This window comes from Vespa mandarinia, chromosome 20, assembly GCF_050613455.1.
Source record: "Vespa mandarinia isolate Hongniang chromosome 20, ASM5061345v1, whole genome shotgun sequence".
Taxonomy (NCBI): domain Eukaryota; kingdom Metazoa; phylum Arthropoda; class Insecta; order Hymenoptera; family Vespidae; genus Vespa; species Vespa mandarinia.
The window spans coordinates 1327953-1348729 of NC_140829.1; the positions used below are offsets into that span (position 1 = coordinate 1327953).

General features: G+C 26.7%; 7 protein-coding genes across 11 annotated transcripts; 2 read left to right on the top strand and 5 right to left on the bottom strand.

Annotated features, from left to right (window-relative positions):
• The first annotated feature begins 234 nt into the window (after positions 1–234).
• Positions 235–3709, top strand: LOC118447302 (short/branched chain specific acyl-CoA dehydrogenase, mitochondrial). Its single transcript, XM_035879114.2, has 9 exons — positions 235–370; positions 1094–1208; positions 1772–1872; positions 2041–2247; positions 2364–2534; positions 2800–2925; positions 3002–3184; positions 3276–3411; positions 3498–3709. Exons 1-9 carry the CDS (start codon positions 344–346, stop codon positions 3671–3673), a joined length of 1242 nt encoding a protein of 413 aa, XP_035735007.2. The 5' UTR covers positions 235–343; the 3' UTR covers positions 3674–3709.
• Positions 3710–4052: 343 nt separating this feature from the next.
• Positions 4053–5709, bottom strand: LOC118447309 (protein FMC1 homolog). Of its 2 annotated transcripts, none has more exons than XM_035879125.2 (2): positions 5576–5709; positions 4053–4380 (listed from the first exon to the last, which is right to left on the bottom strand). In XM_035879125.2, exon 2 carries the CDS (start codon positions 4364–4366, stop codon positions 4058–4060), a length of 309 nt encoding a protein of 102 aa, XP_035735018.1. In that variant the 5' UTR covers positions 4367–4380; positions 5576–5709; the 3' UTR covers positions 4053–4057. The 2 variants fall into 2 exon arrangements, with proteins under 2 accessions (XP_035735018.1, XP_085519257.1); XM_085663131.1 differs by lacking the exon at positions 5576–5709 and adding an exon at positions 5366–5479.
• On the bottom strand, positions 4464–5650 carry LOC118447304 (SRR1-like protein). Its single transcript, XM_035879119.2, has 2 exons — positions 5358–5650; positions 4464–5259 (listed from the first exon to the last, which is right to left on the bottom strand). Exons 1-2 carry the CDS (start codon positions 5483–5485, stop codon positions 4572–4574), a joined length of 816 nt encoding a protein of 271 aa, XP_035735012.2. The 5' UTR covers positions 5486–5650; the 3' UTR covers positions 4464–4571.
• A 1043-nt stretch (positions 5710–6752) lies between the features above and the next one.
• CPF2 (cuticular protein CPF2) lies at positions 6753–8553 on the top strand. 2 transcript variants are annotated; one of them, XM_035879001.2, is made up of 3 exons: positions 6753–6906; positions 7292–7631; positions 8265–8553. In XM_035879001.2, the coding sequence occupies exons 1-3, from the start codon at positions 6838–6840 to the stop codon at positions 8417–8419; spliced, it is 564 nt and encodes a 187-aa protein (XP_035734894.1). In that variant the 5' UTR covers positions 6753–6837; the 3' UTR covers positions 8420–8553. The 2 variants fall into 2 exon arrangements, with proteins under 2 accessions (XP_035734894.1, XP_035734895.1); XM_035879002.2 differs by having other exon boundaries at positions 7292–7472.
• LOC118447253 (uncharacterized) lies at positions 8412–13996 on the bottom strand. Its single transcript, XM_035879000.2, has 5 exons — positions 13837–13996; positions 12066–12239; positions 10701–10969; positions 9221–10613; positions 8412–8728 (listed from the first exon to the last, which is right to left on the bottom strand). The coding sequence occupies exons 2-4, from the start codon at positions 12146–12148 to the stop codon at positions 10036–10038; spliced, it is 930 nt and encodes a 309-aa protein (XP_035734893.1). The 5' UTR covers positions 12149–12239; positions 13837–13996; the 3' UTR covers positions 8412–8728; positions 9221–10035.
• A 1464-nt stretch (positions 13997–15460) lies between these two features.
• On the bottom strand, positions 15461–17260 carry LOC118447281 (large ribosomal subunit protein uL24-like). Its single transcript, XM_035879045.2, has 4 exons — positions 17134–17260; positions 16708–16888; positions 15927–16067; positions 15461–15652 (listed from the first exon to the last, which is right to left on the bottom strand). Exons 2-4 carry the CDS (start codon positions 16873–16875, stop codon positions 15515–15517), a joined length of 447 nt encoding a protein of 148 aa, XP_035734938.1. The 5' UTR covers positions 16876–16888; positions 17134–17260; the 3' UTR covers positions 15461–15514.
• A 1060-nt stretch (positions 17261–18320) lies between these two features.
• Positions 18321–20164, bottom strand: LOC118447280 (large ribosomal subunit protein uL24-like). Of its 3 annotated transcripts, none has more exons than XM_035879043.2 (4): positions 20061–20164; positions 19637–19817; positions 18856–18996; positions 18321–18581 (listed from the first exon to the last, which is right to left on the bottom strand). In XM_035879043.2, exons 2-4 carry the CDS (start codon positions 19802–19804, stop codon positions 18444–18446), a joined length of 447 nt encoding a protein of 148 aa, XP_035734936.1. In that variant the 5' UTR covers positions 19805–19817; positions 20061–20164; the 3' UTR covers positions 18321–18443. The 3 variants fall into 3 exon arrangements, with proteins under 3 accessions (XP_035734936.1, XP_035734937.1, XP_085519207.1); XM_035879044.2 differs by having other exon boundaries at positions 20014–20136; XM_085663081.1 differs by lacking the exon at positions 20061–20164 and having other exon boundaries at positions 19637–19834.
• Positions 20165–20777: the final 613 nt, after the last annotated feature.

The window sequence follows — 20777 nt, forward strand, 5'->3', positions numbered from 1 at the left end:
AATAACGTGCATTTCTATATAACTTACAAATAAAATAATACATAAACTTACATAAAAATGTATGTTATAAAAACGGTCAAATAAAATAATTTGACGATTAAAGATAAAATATTATTTCTTGAAATTTTATTTTCTTATTATATAAGAATGTGTTTCCCAATCAAGACACTTAACCGGTTTGTTTTAAAGGGGGGATAAGGATACGATACTATATATTCGTTAGACTATTAAGTTCAGTGTTAACGTAACTTCCGAAGCATTGGCAATCGACGAACAATATAAGAGGAGAATAAACTATTTAACAAGTGACATTAAAACATTTGAATATTTGCCTCTATCAACAATGAATTTTGGATCAACTCTTCGTCAAGTACGTGAGTAGGAATTTTTGTATCGTCAGTCACTATTTTTTAGAGAAATTTAATTCATTTTAGATTATTTTAAAATGGTTAGTTCCATCTGTTAAAATTATGCCATAACTTTCGAATAGTATTATTAATATGTGTAGTAATTAGAATAGTCTAATAATGTTATTAATGTATATGTAATATTTAAAAACATAAAATAAGAGAACAAAGAAAAAAAGTTTTAACTTAATAGCTTATTATATAAGTCAATAAAGTATTAATGTTAAATATTGAATATTATCCTCATAATAAAATTTCGTTAGAAATCATATAAAATATTCGCATGAAAAATTTCTTTGTATTATTCTATAAAATAGTAATCATGACGAAGCATATTTTCCGTAACAAGAATGTTTCTATTTACTACAATCGATTTATGCAATGGAAATTAAGATTAAAATCGGATATTCGATTTTTTTAAATCGTTTTGTGGTAATGGTAAATCGCACAATGGCATTCAACGATTTTTCTCATTCTCTTCTTCCTTTATTATTTCTCCTCCGATTGTATAATTATAATCCTTTGATTTTTTTTTCACAAATCATTTATTTATTTCAAATGTGTGTGATAAATTATGTTATTTCTTTATAGTAACATTTCCATTTATTCTATTTCCACTTATTATTTCCAATTAAAAAGAATTATCGAGTATTTTAAACAAAGAAAAACAATATGATCTCTAATAGATATCTCGCAAATTAATAAAAAGAAGATGTATACATGCGTACGTTTCACAATGCAACTACAGTCCTGGACCTCTGACCCAATTTACAGATGATGAACTTATGATGAAAGAGACTGGTGAGTATTAAATTCAGATTCTTTTTAATACTGTGCTATAATATCACTTCTTTTAAATCCAGAATGTTGACGTATCAAAGAATCATAGGAATTGATATTGGAATTTTTGGATATTATCACCATTTTATTCTGATAATATCTTCTTTATATGCTTTCATTATTACGAAAGAAGGATTTTTCTTCTATATATATATGTAAACAATAGTAATAAATACTATATCATATGTTCAAAATAAAATGTTTCAGCATTTTTTTTTTATCAAGGCTTACGTCATTTTAAGGAAAAAATATTATGGAAAATATTTTTCTTTATTCAATTACTTTGAAACCTCCCATTAAATAAAAAATAAAAAATTATTAAAAAGCCACATTTTCTCATTTAGAAAATGGATAACTCTTATCTGAAAAATATTTTTAAAAAATTCTATTTTTTCGAGATAAACATTCGTAACGTTTTGTTTTAAACGCTTCGTACAATAAGTAATAAGATAATAGAACGATATTGTACTTTGAACCTTTTGGAATATTGTTAATTCTACATTTTATCTTATAATTTTTCGTAGTTGCTAAATTGGCCAAAGAAAATATAGCTCCGCTTGTACGAAAGATGGAAAAAGAGGGACGTATAGACGACAACGTCTTAAATAAACTTTTTGAAAATGGCGTAAGTTAATGTTTTTGATATTATGTAAATAATATTTGTATTATCTTTCCTTTAATAATTTTTCTCTTTTTTAAATTTTGTTGTTGTTTTATTACGATAAGAAAATGTAGCTTTATCTATTTACTATAACTAAAAATCAATATATAGTTTACTCCATATTATCCGTAGTTAATGGGAATAGAAATTCCAGAAGAATACGGTGGAACGGGAAGTAACTTTATGACAACGATTCTAGCCGTAGAAGAAATTGCAAAAGTTGATGGTTCTGTTGCTGCTCTCGTTGACATTCATAATACATTGGTCAATTCATTGATTATTAAAGTGGGAACAAAAGAACAAAAGCAGAAGTATCTGACCACGTTAGCTCAGAATTACGTAAGTGATATAATTTAAGTAATATACTAAATAAATATATAAATTGATTTCGAAGGAAATAAATACCTATAGAGCATAATTTTATATTATATAGCATAATTTTTATAAATATTTAGGCAGGAAGTTTTTGTCTTACGGAACCGGGTGCAGGATCTGATGCTTTTTCTTTGAAAACCGAAGCGAAGAAAGATGGAAATGATTATATTCTTAACGGTACAAAAATGTGGATCTCAAATTCGGACATCGCTAGAGTATTTTTAGTTTTTGCAAATGCTAATACCTCTGCAGTGAGTAGATTTAATAACTTCAAGTGCTAGTTGTATGATATAATTATTATATGTATATACACAAATATGGGAAAGTCGATCTTCTATTTATTATTACTACGATATAATTTCATTATCCCTGATTAATCTTAAGTATTAAATCTTAGTTTATAACTTTCATTCGTCCGATCTATAAGTTGTATATTTACACAATATATACATAAATTGTGTACTAACTGTCACATTATTTTCTTCGACTAATATCTTACTTGATCGTAAATTATAGAGTTATCGAGGTATTACGATATTCTTCGTGGAAAGAGATACACCTGGACTGATTATATGTAAACCTGAAGATAAATTAGGAATCAAAGCATCAGGAACTTGTATGATACATTTCGAAAATGTTAGAGTAAGTAAAAAACAATATTTTAAACAAAAAAATATGATCAAAGGATATTATATTTTCAACAACAATAACTTATTAGGTTCCTGAAGATAATATATTAGGGAAATTTGGACATGGTTATAAATATGCAGCAGAATTTTTGAACGAAGGACGTATTGGTATTGGGGCTCAGATGATCGGTATAGCACAAGGGTGTTTAGATGCAACCATACCCTATACTTTAGAAAGGCAACAATTTGGCAAGGATATATTTTCATTTCAGGTAAGATCTTTAATTATCAAATAAAAGTAAGAATAGTATTACCATGAATTTGTTTAATTCAATTAGTTAATAATGTTCATTAATTTTTTAGTCTATGCAACATCAAATTGCCCAAGTTACAACTGAATTGGAGAGTGCCAGATTACTTGTTTATAATGCAGCCAGATTAGTAGATGCTAAAAAAAGTATTATAAAAGAAGCAGCGATGGCAAAACTAGTTGCTTCTGGTTTGTTTGTTTGTTTATTTAAATAAAATTTAAAATATATTATCTGTAGGACAAATTAAATAATTTATAAAAATTGTTATTTACAGAAACAGCTTTACGTGTAACAGCAAAATGCATAGACTTTATGGGAGGTGTTGGTTTTACTACAGACTTTCCTCAAGAAAAATATTTTAGAGATTCAAAGATAGGAACTATTTATGAAGGTACCAGTAATATGCAACTCTCAACGATTGCCAAATGTATTCGCAAGGAATATTCATAAATGACAAAATAAAATTGTTTTCATTTTTGTACTTAATTGTCAGATAAAATCATTCATTAGCTGTATATCGACTATATCCAAATGTACTTTTAATTTTGATATATTAATTAATATACTAGTTTTGGTACTATATTTTTTAATATACTATCTAAGCAAATTGTTGTACTTATATATATCTACACATTTTATGAAAACATATTCCTCTCTAGAAAGCAATGTTGAAAAATCTAAGTACATTCTCTACTATAATTTTCTAATCTCCAATTCTTGTTCAATGTATATTTTTCAACGCAAAGTATTTTTGTCGATCTACATAAAATAATAGAAAGCTTTGTACAAACGCTACATACATAGTTTGATTATGTTTTTTACCAATGTATGTCTTTATTTTGGATCGTGTGGTAATTTAAAACCGACAAGATCTGCTGTTTCCTTAATACTTCTTTCTCCTTTACCAGTATATTGCATTTTAATCTCTTTGTACTTTCTTTGCGATCTCAAGTAACAAAGGTACGTTTCAGCTAAGTTCTTCAATTCTTTTTGAGCTTTGCAAAGAACTTCTGAGGTTTCCTTATGGGAATATGCTTGTTCCAAAATATATTGCATTGTAATATTATCTTTCAGTTTATCATTGAAGGAAATATGACGTAATTCTTGTGCTAAAGCACGAATAATCTTGACATTGGAATTCATTGTACTTGAACTTCCTACACAGACAAAAAAAATGACAAAGCAAAATTAATTGTTTTATTATTTCTTACTTTTAAATACAAAAATACTACCAACTTTCTATTAGGAATTACACTGTATAATATCGATATATAACATATGATATCGTACAGTATCTGAAAATATGATTAATGAAAGTTACAAAATGTATAAGAAAAACAGATAAAATTTAACACGGTCTATTTATTTCATTTACAGTAATAAATTCAATATCTTTTTCTTGATAATGAGGATCTTCTTTGTCTATCCAAAAATTAGATGATACTTTGCTTAAGCTTTGGTTAGTAAAAATATGAATACTAGTAGTAGAAAATACTTCTGTGTATTCAAAATCATTTTGTAACTTAATTTCTGTCATGTATGGGTAAATACGTAACACATAGTTTGCAAATTTCATTAAATGCCATTTTAAACTTTTCTCTACTATATCTGAAAAGCTATTAGTAAATAGAATACAGTTACTCAAGTTTTCGTTCCAATTGGAATACAAGAAGTTATTTATCAACTGTCTTGGACAATGTGGCATATAAATAAATGTGACATTGTTGCTAATGCTACGTTTACCCTCTTCATTGATTTCTATGACGTTTAATTTTAATTCTTTTAGAATTTCAATCTCCTTAGTAAGAAATGCAGGATCATATAAAGATACTTGACAATTATAATATCTTTTTAATAACAATAATAAAGCTAATTGATACTTAGAAGAGTTATATTGAGAAAACTGCCCTAAACCATAACAGATTATCTCAAATATTTTATTGGCATTTAAAATCTTTAGAACTTTCGTGACATTATATAAGATATGTGTCTTAAATACACTATGCTTGAGCTTGGTTACTGCGTCAAATAATTTTCTGTAAAATTACATATAAAAAATCAACATAAAAATGAGGTTAATTAACTTTATTAAATGTTAATATGAACAAATTTTGCGGAAACTGTAACGCCTTACCGAACTACCATTTCTTTATCAATTTCAATTTCGTTGGATTCTGTAACCGATAATCGTTCTCTAAAAACTGGTTCGAATTTTTTACGTCTTCTACGTCGATTCACTAATATAAATTTGTCCTCAGACATATTACGATTTATGACGTTTACAAGATTATATTAATGATTTGATGAATTAAAGACGTACATTGAAATTTTTATTGTTAAAACGGTATTTACCTATTTAATGTTCATAGAAATAAAAAAACTTCATTTAACTGTTTAACCTATTTTTATGTCCGAAAATATGCCTTATACTGCCGCATACAATGGGATTAATATATGTATATATAACTTGTAGCGCCGCCTGACGATATACGAAACTATTATATTTGAATATGATACCCATATTGAAATCTATTATACTTACAACAGAAAAATAAAGATAAATTTAATATAAAAAATAATATTACTATCCTTACTAATTACCAATATTTATAATCTCAATTGAACTCTTAATTATCATGAAATAAAACATATCATGAAATAAAGCATAGAAATTAAAAACGTTGGTATGACATATACGAAGAAATTATTTGAGAAAAAACATTTGACATAAAACCAAACAATAAATGTAACGTTGGCATACAATATATAACTAATGTCAATAGATTTAATTAATTTCTAAAAAGAATTAGAATATAAATGAGTTTAAATTGTTTAAACCTGTTCTTTACCACTTAATATTCACCGGTTTTTACGTACCTAAATTTTTTATTTGCTTTTAGCATATTTTATTAAAAGTTTTTTATTATAATTTTTTTATATTCTAAATCATATGAGATTCGATGTTATTAATCAATTTGGATGGTACAACTTATTGGAAGGAATAGTTACGCATACAGCTGTAATTTTATAACGTGTACCACGATAAAGAAATGGATCAGCCGCAATTTGAGACAAGCTTGCATCAGACAATTATGAATTCATATACCTGTTCTAAAGTATTACATAGATTGAAACTATATCAATTGCGCAATATACAAAGCATTAACGTTGTATTGACGACAAATGATTTACAATAGAAACACATTGAGAATATTTGTCATCAAAATTTATAATAATGGGAAACGAAAGCAGAAGATAGCTGTCACTTCAATGTAGATAGAATATATCAGTGCAGCTGTTTAAAAAAATAAGTAAACGCAAATAAAAGATGATTAAGAGATTTAGAAAGAGAACTTTAAATGAAATCCTTTTTTTTCTTTTTTTTTTCTCTCTCAAAATATATAACATCTGCAATAGCATCTTTGTAAAATTGACCGATACTGTGGTCGGTGGTATAACTGGTCTCTATGCTACATGATGCAATAACTCGATAATATGAATATACCCTTACTATCTTAAGATATATGATACCAAGTTTTCGGGTAAAAAATATATGAACTATGTTAGACAGGTTTGCAAGAGCTCCCGTATAAATAGACTGTCAGCTTTACAATATGCATTCAATTCCTCTCTTGTTCTTGAAGAGTAAGGAGCTGTACTTACCTATCGACATCATGTTTAGGGTAAGCCACTCTCAAATATATACATAACATTAGATCGATCGAAATAATATAAACAATAGAAATTATTGTCCATCCTTAAAAATAAATTTTACTTCTTATTTATTTCTAATTTAATAGTTATACATATGATAAAGTATAATCTTTAAAATAAGCTTCTATCAAATACTTAAATTTTAATCAATCGCAATAATATAAACAATAAAAATTATTGTTGTATCCTTAAGAATAAATTTTACTTCTTTCTTTCTGATTTAATCTTTTATATTTGTAACAGATCAAATCTTTAATTAATAAATACTTTAGCAATACGTTAGCTGATCAATTGATCATTATCAAATGATCCTTAAATAAAATAAGATTTTTAAACATAATGTTAATTTTTAAGTTCTTGGTAATCTGTGGATGCCTGATGGCCGTCGCCAGGGCTGGAGTTATCGGGGGCGGTTTGCTAGCAGCTACCGCACCTGCAGCACTCGCTGTCCAACCAGCTGCAGCTTTATCTCTACCGGTGTCCACTGCTGCGGTCGTACCAACAATTGCGACCTCCTCTTCCAATATTATTCGGGGTATCGGTAATTTAGCTGCTATCTCGGCGTACTCGAAGAGCGTCGATACGCCGTTCAGTAGCGTCAGGAAAGCGGACGTCCGCGTTAACAATCCTGGAATCGTGACGGCTGCTGTCGCGCCCGCGCCCGCGCTCGCAGTAACAAATACTGCTCTTGCAGGTATCTAACCGCAAGGCAGAAATACGGTGATGACGCTCTCTTTCCTTTTTTTTTTTTATTTTTTTTATTTTGTTTGCTCGTAACTTTCTTCCTATTTACGTTTTTCGTTTTCGTTTAATATGTTTTAAAAGCACTCACGCATGCAAACAAAAATAATAAAACATTCCTCCGCGATTGGGCACTACGTACTACACTTTTTGACAATGGAACAGATTTTATATCTCGTGGAATTCTTGTAAATGACGTCGCATCCCGTGAATATAGATAGCACTTTTCTCCTATCATTCCTTTCTTTTCACACTAATTCTTGATCTATCTGTATCGTGTAATACATTACTATCAATAAAAGTTACGCATTTATCGATCTGCTTCCTAGGCGCTATAGACGGCTAGACGCTAGAATGAATGTAATCGTTATACTTCGAGACGCTTTTTAGCCGTTCGATCTTTGCTTGCAACAATTGATGTATTTTTCTTTCTTTTCTTTTTTTTTTCTGCAAATACTTGCACTTCTTTAAAACGCACAAATTTAATTTCTCTCTTTTTTTTCTTGCTTCTTTCCATATAACATTAATTAATCCATGTTATTTTTTTTCCTTTTCATTTCTTCTCAACAATCACAACAATAAACAGCACCTCTTACTACTGCCGCTATTGCCGCACCCGGTCTATTAGCTCCTGGATTGACAACTGCTCTTGCTGGACCAGCCTTAGCTGCCGGTCTAGGCGCACCTCTTGGTCTCAACGGTTTGGGTCTTAATGGATTGGGAGCAGTCAAGGTTCTCTAAAGATATCGGCACAACAACCTTAAACTGGTCGACCTTCGATATCGATCGCATTAACAACTTAATACATATACGTACGTGTCACAGAATGTAACGCTCCAACGAGAAATAAATAAAAAAAAAGGTTGAGATGTCAAGCACTGAATTGATTAATTCATATCCATAGGACACATATATAATTGATTCCCTAGATCACTTTTATTATCCATAAAAATTAATTTCGTCTTTTATCCTTCATCAGTCCAACGTAAATTTTTTAATATTTTCATAATAAATGTTTAAAACATATTTCGTGCATTGAACTGCAAAAGCCTGCAATTTGAAATCGTCTTAACATTATCAAATATTTCTAAATACAATAGTAATATATATGTATATGTATGTGTATATTTATTATCATATTATCTTTATTTATATTTAATAACTTTGTTGAGAATTTAAACGTGTTATCAATGCTTAAAAACATCAAATTTACAATATAACTTTTAAAATTAAATGAATAGTAACACTTACCTTTTTATTTTTTAATTTATATTCAAAGAAATATACTTTACAGATAAGCAGTTTTATAATTGCTTAATATTGAAAATAAGTTTTGTAATAACTTACAATATCAAGACTTCAAATATGTACAGGAAAGTTCGTTTAAAGCACAAAGGGGAATTTATAAACAATATTATATATATATGATAATATCGATAATAATAATAATAATAATAATAATAATAATAATAATAATAATAATAATAATAATAATAATAATAATAATAATAATAATAATAATAATAATAAAAATATTTTTACCTTCCTTTATTGTTTTAACTTTTTAGTCAAATATGATCTACTTAATTTTTTATAAGGTCAATAAATAAAATTGTATAAGAGTAAATAAAATATAACTGCTTGCTTTTATTAACCCTTTCATTACTAAAGGTGATTTAATCAGCCGACAAAATTCTGTCTGAATTAAGAATTCTGAATGAACGTAGCACATCTTTATATCTTTAAGGTAACCAACTTTCTTCTGACGTATATTCATTTTTATAATTTGTTTTATATTTATTTCACATAACTTGAATGAAAATTTGATAATTTGTACAATACGACAAAGTATTATACGTTACGTTCTACAGTAAGATGTGCACTTGCGATTCAATTGTCTCATATAATGCAGCATACTGGCGGCCAATTCCACCGTAAGAAAAGAGTTAAAATAGTAATGTATCCCATAATATATTTAATAAATTCTAAACATTGTATAAGAATTACATTTCGAATGGGAATAAAGAAGGCAATATTATTTGACATGATTTTTTAATAATGTTGATTAGACAAATATTCTGTGCAAGAAATAGAAAATGATATTATTAATATAAGTTAGAAAATTTCACACTTCAATGACAAATTTGGACATACTGTTAATCAAATACTGTGAACTATATTGTCTATAGGTCATAATAGCATTGTTTCCATAGCAATTCGTCTTTACAATAATATCAATCCACAAAGAGAGAAACTGCTATTTATAGAAACAATGATCGTTATATATCTTATATACATACCATAATCGATTAGTATATAAATTTGTAATCAAAGAAATATTATGGATAAAAACGAGTTTACATAGATGTAGGAGACCAAAAATTCATTTCTCTTAACTCTGATGGCTTTGCTTGCAAAATATTTGTCTGGGAAGATGATTTTCCCGAAGTTTTTTCATCCTTTCCAATATATGTAAGATTTTGTGAGGATATAGATTTTTTTCTCTTCAATATTTTAGGTGGAGCAATATCTATGCCACTGTCCTGTTCTTCTTCTATTTTTGAGGTTACAATTTCTCGTGATTGACCCAATATGCTAGCTAATATCCAGCTGCCTTGATATTTATCTCGGTCAGGAATAAAGGCTCCAGTAAAATAACGATTTGAGTGATTCTTTCTGCGTGATTTTGGTGAACTATCTGGACTGGTGATCGGTGAAGCTAATGGCGTAGCTGGTAAAGATTTACTACCCTTTCTTGGAATTAATTCTTGTTCGACTGTTGCCACAGAAGTATGTGGTTTATTAAACTTATTAGACATCATTTGATTAGCTACATGAACTATGGACTTGCCACAGAGAGCTGGTTCACCATGAAATCCATCATCAGTTCCTTGAGATTTAGCTGGTTTTATACTTCCCACTAATGTTGTATTTACTACATTTTTAAGATTTTTTATAAATTAAAAAAATATATATTAAAATAAAATAATAACAATAAAAAATTAGAAATTCAAATACTTACCTTTATTGATTGCAGTTGGAACAAATGGTTGGCAAGGTAATGGATGCTGACTAAAATCAATCTCTTTCGCTTCTTTGAATTTAGAATGTGTTTGTTGACTGGATGTAACTTGATTTGTAGAAGTTGTAATTGTATTATCATTGAAAACCTTTTTAACGGATCTAAAATCTTGAGTAGTACTAGTAGAATTCTGTGATTTTGGATACCGTATGCAGAAAAAACCTTCGTCGTGGGATGGTGGACTGAATGCACTTTCGTCAAAGTCGAATCTATAGTATTGAGATAAAAAACATGTATGTTTATTTGAATATAACTATATAATTATCGGTTCACTTTAAAGATCTACTTTCAAAATTTAAATCATATTAAAATTCCATATTAAGAATAATTGAAAATGAAGAAATAAAAAGATAAATATTTACAAGAATTTAAACAATTCAATGATAAGCTAAATGATTCTAAATCTAATTCATCAGAGAGTTTTTACGAGTTACACGCTGCTACTGTACGTTACGCTGTGTCCCCGATATCTTGGCAGTCGTTTTATGTTAATCAATTAGTCACACAACGATATACTTTTATGTACGCACGTGCGTGTGCGCAAATGCCATGTGCGCACGAAAATGTATATACATATAGATCATTAGTATGTAAAAATAATCAACGTGCTTATAATTTACTATGAAAATAAAAATGAATAGAAAATTGCATTATAAGTTTGTATCACGTACTACTAATGTTACATTTCTTCTTCTTTTCCTTTTATGTTTTATTTTTCTATATTATTTACAATGTTAACTTATTTTTAGTATAACTATAAAATTCAATAAATATTAATCATGAAAAGGTATATATATTAGAGCATATGTTTAAACATATTCAAAATATCAATATAACTGTGGTATATCGACTGCATAATTTTTATAAAATCTATAATACTAGCAAAGAAAAAACTTGTAAAATAAATTAGAGAATTTTAATAGCAATTCTTAGAAGATATGATATATTACCTATTAGAGTTAAGTGTCTAAAAATATAAGATCATGTGACACATGCCTACTTTGTGAGCCAAGATTTGTATATACTACCAGATACATTTTTGACAATGCCAAGAGAAATAAAGTATATATAAAAAATTCTTCAAACAAATTAAATTCTATTTGTTATACTATTTTATATTAAAATATATAAAATGGAAATATTCTAATTTTTATAATCTATAATACATATATACATCTATCTATATACATACATATATATATATATATATATATATATATATATATATATACGCGCACACAATAAATTTTTATTTAAAATATAATAACGCATTCTTGATAAACAATAATTATTCTTTTTACTAACCTGTTGTCTATTTTTCCTTTCATCCATTGTGGAAGAGATATTCCTGCATTTAGAGATCGATCTTGCTGTCTTGATGAACCCATTTCTCTATAGCTTGTCCTTTTTTCTAACTACGATTAATCTTCAAATAATTTGACTGACTTCAATTCAAATTTTAAGCACTTCCATATGGTCCTTTTTTAAACAAAAATGACAATATTTAATTAGCATCTCTCAATATAAATATAATATTCCAATTTATAAAAATTATAGATTTTTTAGTGATAAATTACTTTCTAAAAATATAATTATATTAGAGGATTTCTTCGTCTTAAACTGAATAGAAATCATTTGAAAAAAGATTATTACATTTACGAACAAAATTAAAATAAAAAATAGGACATATAAGAAATTATATCGTTTTTTCATACAAAAGTATATAAATAAAAGTATTTAATAAAGGAAAAGAATAAAATAGTTCATCACAAAAAAAATCTTGCGCAGACATATAAGATTTATATTATAATATTATATATATATATATATATATATATATATATACTTAACCCTTTGCGATCAAGGACTTTTTCAAGTGAACTTCTCACTGGATCGAATATCTTTTTGTATAAAGCGATATCATGTATTAAAGCGTTAAATATATAAAGTTAATTGAAAAATATTTTATTTAATGGAATTTTAGAGTTTATTAAAAAACAATAATAATTATTATTTTAGAATACACAAACATGTTTTAATTTTTGTATTTTTTCAGAGTGTGAAATTTCTCAAAGCAATTCCCAATATGTATGCCAGGTTTACAAGAGCAAGTATCGTAGTATAATCGAGTTTCTTTTTTTCCTCATTGAACTTTTCTATTTGAATATACTATACAATACTTCTTTTCAGTACAAATGAAGTTTTCCATCTAACCATTGTAGGTCTACCCCTCTGTAAGCTCGTCCTCCAGGATTTTTTTATCATTTGAAAATCATCTACTAATTGATCAATGAGGAATTTCACAAAATCTAGATGTTTCATTATAATAACGGGTTTATATAGTGTACACCAAAGTAACAACAAAGTATTGCCAAATTGAAACAAAATATCTAATAACAGTATCGATAACGAAATTATTTTTCGTCGACATTCGACGAAATCGTGACGACATTCAGTCTAGTGAATAGAAATATGATATCACTTGTACAGCGGCATTCAACCGCAAAGGGTTAAAAAACTGACTTTGTTCAGAATTTAAATGTGCTTCAAATAAATTATGATGCAATATTAATAAGAAAATACGATTGTATGCTCTTATCTTTAATGTCTTTTGTTTCAAATCAGGTGTATATAACAGCACACATGACAGTAGTATTTTATTATATATCATATGCGCAACATGCCTTTGTCGTTATCTTTCCCCTTCTTTATCACATCCATAAATTTTTATTCTAATTTATTATGTGTGTGTATATATATATATATATATATATACATATATATATATATATACATAGGAGTAAGGATAATAAGGCAGTTTTGTCATTTAATAAATAGAAAAATAAAATTAATAAAATAAATGACGTGATGTAAATTATAGAAATGGATATAAATCGTTCGATAAGTATAAATATTTCTTTTCGTCTGTTACGATGATGAAAAATAACGCGCCATTTTATAAGCATGTATAGACAGAATGTAAGTTTTCGTATAGCTTTATAAACTATATACAAAAATATATATGAAAATAAAGATTGTATAAATGTAAAATAACTATTGTTAATCAACGACTTACCGAATCCTTTCGACACATGATAAACTTTCGAACCATTATACTCATAACTGTAATAACCTGTAATGTTTCTAAAGGTCTAATGATCAATCAAGTCACGAACTGTTAATAAACATGTTTGCGAATAATGTGGTTTGACAATTGCTAGATGACGCTAGCTAAAAGTGTAGAAGAAAACGTCGATAACACTTGGTGGTGATCTAAACTAAATCTATATTAGAGGTTTTTAGTGTTTAGTGACTTTTTTGTGACATTACATGTTTATTGGTATAAACAAAATAATAATGCTGTTACGCATTACTGATAATAAATTATAAAACATATTTTATATTTTATAAAAAATAATTTTGATAAATTCGGTATAATACAATCAATAAAATTTCAATGGATAACGTAGATATTTGCTTAATGTTTTTTTTTTATCTCTTGGCCGACTCGTGCGTGATTTTAAGGGAGCAAATGTAGAAATAAAAAATTAGTGTCATATTCAGTGACAGTTTTGGACTAAAAATGTATCTATACTATAATAAAAGTATCTATTTCAAGACTAAAATTACAGATTACAAAGATATTCGACTTAATTGCAACTAGTTTCTAATTTGGAATTGAACAATTTGTAAATAACTAACAAAAAGATTTTATTTACCAATTCTTTCATATAAATTTGATATACATTAAATAATGTACGATTTATAAGATATTGCACAAATCTTCAACTCATTTTTTGATTTTTTATAAAATAAAAGAATATTAAAGATTTATATAATATACATTTCATGTATTTATTACATTCTATTACACACATTGGTTGTTCGTCTTACAATTTGCAATTTTAATTATATTTGCAGTATATATTATAAGATGTTATATACAAACGTTTTCCATCTTCTGTGCTTTAATAATGTTTTTTATAGAATACTGTCCTTTATATTTTTTATAAACTGTCTATATTTTCTTGGAGTTGTATAAACACTTGTTTTATTGTACAGTAATTGTAAGACATATATTATTATAATAATTGTTCATATATTTGTATATATTTTGTCACAAATTTAGGAAAGAATTTAGTAATGAAAATATTGATATAAGTGTAATTATATACAAAATACCTATTTAAAAATAGAAGATATATTCTAATATTTTTATATACCATCCATATCAATATAATTCTCCTTACTTCCGTTATCAAAATTACTTGACAATAAGATTGATTTAAAGTCTTATACTAATATGACTTCATCATTATTAACTGATATTTTATCAATGTCATTATCAATATTTGACAAAAAGTTAGTATGTATTTTCTTTTCATTTATAGATATTTTTATATCTAAACATTATAAATATTAACCTAAAATATATTTTAAAAACCCAAAGGAGAATTATATATAATTTGATTTAAACCGAATGAAATATTTTTTTCAAATTATGTTTACTATTAGCGATGTAGTCATTTTTATTTTGCTATAGAGATTAAATAAGCATGTCTGATTTGGTATAGATGACCATGCAAATAGTCATGCTTATGTAATACCTTCCGCAAAAATGTCAAATAAATATTTCAGATATGTAAATTACATACAAAATATCCTGTGTTTAATAAATTTAAAATTTATAGCATAAAAAGTTCCATTTAAGTTTAATATTTTATTGTACCAAATACAATATATTCTTTTAGTATTCACGAAGTTTCCATGGCAGCCGTGGTATCTTCTGTATATTTACCTTTATCCTTACCCAAAGCAGCAAGTCTACCTTTACCTCGTCTGTCTATAATCTTTTTCCTATCCTTATCCATTTTTAACTTGACAATTACGGTCTAAAAAAACATATATTACATTTAGATTAAAAATACAAAGATAAATATAAGAAAAATAATTTATTTAAATAAACATTAATCAGTGCCAATAGATCTGCAGCAACCAGACCAAGAAAACAAATGAGCACATATTCAAAAGAACTTTGAAGATGTATTCAGAAGTGTAACTATTTGTCTGATTCTCAAAGAATGGTTTAGTTCATCATCTGTCATTGCGTGCTTTCATAAATCTATCTATATATATACATAATATCATGAAAATTTGTCAAATTACCTTTGAAGGATCAATACCAACATATACATTCGCTGTATTAGCTTTCTCCCTTTGAATTCTTTCTATATATATAACGAACTTTTTCCTGTATACTTGCACGACTTTACCTACTTGTTGGCCTTTATAGTGACCACGAACAACCTGAAAATTAAATAAATTATAACACTAATAATATAAAGCAAATAGAATAAAATAATTTAAATAGTTTTTCTTTATCTATATATTTTTGTATTTAATCTTTTATATTACAACTGTTCTATAGATCAATTAATCAATGATTTCAAGTTGCTCTCATTTTATATTGTGCAAATAAGAAAAATATTAAAATAAAAATAGGATTTATTATAAAAGTGATATTAATAAAGCAAAACGAATGCAATGATAAAATTAATGTATTGCTTCAATGTTTCAAAAATTTATATGATTAAAAATGATGAAAAAGGAACTTATGAATTATATTATTTTCAATTATAATATTTTAATAATTTAGTCGGAGAATAAAAGGTTTAGTATTATGATAGTATTCTATACCAATATAATTTTTAAGCTCTGTTACACATTCCTATGTATTTCTAAAACAAGCATTATCATATTCTTAAATCGAATAAATTATTCATGTATGTATAAAAAATATGAAAAAATTAAGAAACATATGCAATATAACTTTTAATAAATACATTAAACAAATTTAAATATAAAGAATAGAGTCATCAATAGAATATTATAAAACTAACCTTCAATTATCGAAGCACTGAAAGTATATTATATTGAATTAACTAACCTGTACTTCATCATCCTTACGTATTGGCATGGACCGTACATTGTATTTTTGTCTTAACTCTTTTGAAAGAGGTGCAGACATTAACCTTCTACGTATATGAGAAGGAGCGGTGAAGTGACGTTTACGATTTTTCCTTCGTGAGGAAGATACTAATTTGTTGAATTTCATTGTATTTATCCTCCTACATTGAAAATATAACTATATATTTTTTTTTTGAAGGAAGAATTGAAGGATAATAATAAGGAAACGACAATAAAAAACACTGTATGTTTGTCTAATTTATGTATAAATATGTATTCACATAAATAAATAAATAATTGAATTTGTAGCTGATTTTGACTTTATTGATTCTTATTTATGTGAATAAATAATATTTTACCATTTATTTAAGTTTGATCAAAGTGGATTTCTACAAGTTAAACTCACCTACGGAATTACACACCGCGACATTAACCTAAAGAACATCACGGCATTGGAACATGAAAAACAACGATACTGGAAGATTTAATATTTAGAAAGGAATATTATACGATATTTATATGTATGATGAAATTGTCCAATTTTATCCAAACTGGACAAAAGCGCAGACACTAGCGCCGTCCCGGCAGTTGGCAACAGTGATAGATTATTTACACTACTCGATTATCAGCCTTATTACTTTTTTAAACCAGATATCTTAGACATGAGTGTTTGGTATTCTCTGTCAGAAACAAATTATCTAAATAGTTGTTGAACGCGAATCAGTTTCTGTAATCATTATCATAGTAAAATATAATTTTACGTAAGAAGAAGAAAAGAATGTTTTCTTCAAAAGTATAGAAATTCGTTCAGTGAGAAATACTTTTAATTCTGCGAGAAGTAACTGTAATTTATATATATGCAATAAAAAAAATTATAATTAGAAACAATGATATAACAGTTTAGTAACATTCTTTTATAAAAATTCAATAAGTCTTTCTCTACGTTTTGAAAAACTATGAAAAAATTTATTTTCTGTAAGTTTATTACGCGGATTTTTGCTAAAAAATTAATTTCGTTTTTTGATATCATAATTTAATAAAATGTATTATTTATTATTTTTTTATTTATGTTTATTATCAATAAAATGTAACCGGCGATAGGTGCAGAATTTATTGTAATAAAATTTTATATTAGAGTGGTTTTTATTTTTAAACTTTCTATTTTATTGGATAATGTCACTTAAATTGTAATATTTGGCGAGAAAATTTAATTTCATATCTATCCAAGATAATAAAAGTGTATATTGATAATATCGCATTATCTAAAACTATATTGTCTCGACATGAAGCAAATATTAATCCTGGATAGTGAAAAATTGCGTTACCTATAAAAATGAGATATGAAGATCGCCCTAATAGATATTACTCGGTTATTATGGGAATATGATGGAAATCTATTGAATTTTCATTTTAAAGACAAGTGATGAAGTTTTATGATTGAAAACACTACAACAAACTGAAGATCGTTTGACCAATATTCTCTAAGAATTTCATAAAAAGAAAGTGAGGAAATCATACGTGTAAAATTTTAGACTAATCAAGCAACAGAAACCCATTTTTATTAGTTTGGAAATTTTAATGATTTTACGGCAGTTTGGAAAATAATCGTGTTCCACTTTATTTAATTAGTTAGTGAATAATTTTGTCTAATGATGTCTCTGATTTCATTTAAGTTTAGTATTTTATTGTACCAAATACAATATATTTTTTTAGTATTCACGAAGTTTCCATGGCAGCCGTGGTATCTTCTGTATATTTACCTTTATCCTTACCCAAAGCAGCAAGTCTACCTTTACCTCGTCTGTCTATAATCTTTTTCCTATCCTTATCCATTTTTAACTTGACAATTACGGTCTAAAAAAACATATATTACATTTAGATTAAAAATACAAAGATAAATATAAGAAAAATAATTTATTTAAATAAATATCAATCAGTGCCAATAGATCTGCAGCAACCAGACCAAGAAAACAAATGAGCACATATTCAAAAGAACTTTGAAGATGTATTCAGAAGTGTAACTATTTGTCTGATTCTCAAAGAATGGTTTAGTTCATCATCTGTCATTGCGTGCTTTCATAAATCTATCTATATATATACATAATATCATGAAAATTTGTCAAATTACCTTTGAAGGATCAATACCAACATATACATTCGCTGTATTAGCTTTCTCCCTTTGAATTCTTTCTATATATATAACGAACTTTTTCCTGTATACTTGCACGACTTTACCTACTTGTTGGCCTTTATAGTGACCACGAACAACCTGAAAATTAAATAAATTATAACACTAATAATATAAAGCAAATAGAATAAAATAATTTAAATAGTTTTTCTTTATCTATATATTTTTGTATTTAATCTTTTATATTACAACTGTTCTATAGATCAATTAATCAATGATTTCAAGTTGCTCTCATTTTATATTGTGCAAATAAGAAAAATATTAAAATAAAAATAGGATTTATTATAAAAGTGATATTAATAAAGCAAAACGAATGCAATGATAAAATTAATGTATTGCTTCAATGTTTCAAAAATTTATATGATTAAAAATGATGAAAAAGGAACTTATGAATTATATTATTTTCAATTATAATATTTTAATAATTTAGTCGGAGAATAAAAGGTTTAGTATTATGATAGTATTCTATACCAATATAATTTTTAAGCTCTGTTACACATTCCTATGTATTTCTAAAACAAGCATTATCATATTCTTAAATCGAATAAATTATTCATGTATGTATAAAAAATATGAAAAAATTAAGAAACATATGCAATATAACTTTTAATAAATACATTAAACAAATTTAAATATAAAGAATAGAGTCATCAATAGAATATTATAAAACTAACCTTCAATTATCGAAGCACTGAAAGTATATTATATTGAATTAACTAACCTGTACTTCATCATCCTTACGTATTGGCATGGACCGTACATTGTATTTTTGTCTTAACTCTTTTGAAAGAGGTGCAGACATTAACCTTCTACGTATATGAGAAGGAGCGGTGAAGTGACGTTTACGATTTTTCCTTCGTGAGGAAGATACTAATTTGTTGAACTTCATTGTATTTGTTCTCCTACATTGAAAATATAACTATATATTCTTTTTAAGGAAGAATTAGAGGATAACAATAAGAAGAAAACAACAATAAGAAACAATATATGTGTCTGATTTATGTATAAATATGTATTCACACAAATAAATAAATAATTGAATTTGTAGCTGATTTTGACTTTATTGATTCTTATTTATGTGAATAAATAATATTTTACCATTTATTTAAGCTTGATCAAAGTGGATTTCTACAAGTTAAACTCACCTACGGAATTACACACCGCGACATTAACCTAAAGAACATCACGGCATCGAAACATGAAAAACAACGATACTAAAAGATGTAATATTTAGAAAGGTACATTATACGATATTTATATGTGTGATGAAATTGTCCAATTTCATCGAAACTGGACAAAAGTGCAGACACTAGCGCCACCTAGGCAGTTGCCAGCAGTAATAGGTTATTTACATTACGCGATTACCAACCTCATTACTTTTTCAAATGAGCTGTCTTAAAATATAAACAAGAAATGTTGGAGTTTGCACAAGAGAGAATAAAAAACCGACGTCTAATTGTGGTTTTTTTACTCTAAAATTAGGTTCATTTTTCTCAAAGGACAACGGTGCTTTTAAATTCTCTCTCACATAAACTAATATAATAACAGATGTATTTATATAAACGCGTTTATATATTATCGTTATTAAATTCTATATCATTTACGGAAAAATTATTTTCATGCAATCATTGATTAGCTATTCTCTATCTTTTAGGGAAATAAACAAAACTCACCTTGATATAATTAACTTCATTCGTATTATTGAGGTAATGGGATTGATGTGTACTGGCAGAAGAAAAGAAAGTATAAATACGAACAAAGTTGTCATGCTTGGGAATTCTGTTGTATTTAGACCTTCAACTTGGAAATAAAGAAATTAAAAGCGTAGCTAATAATAAAATTTTATAATTAATAATATAATT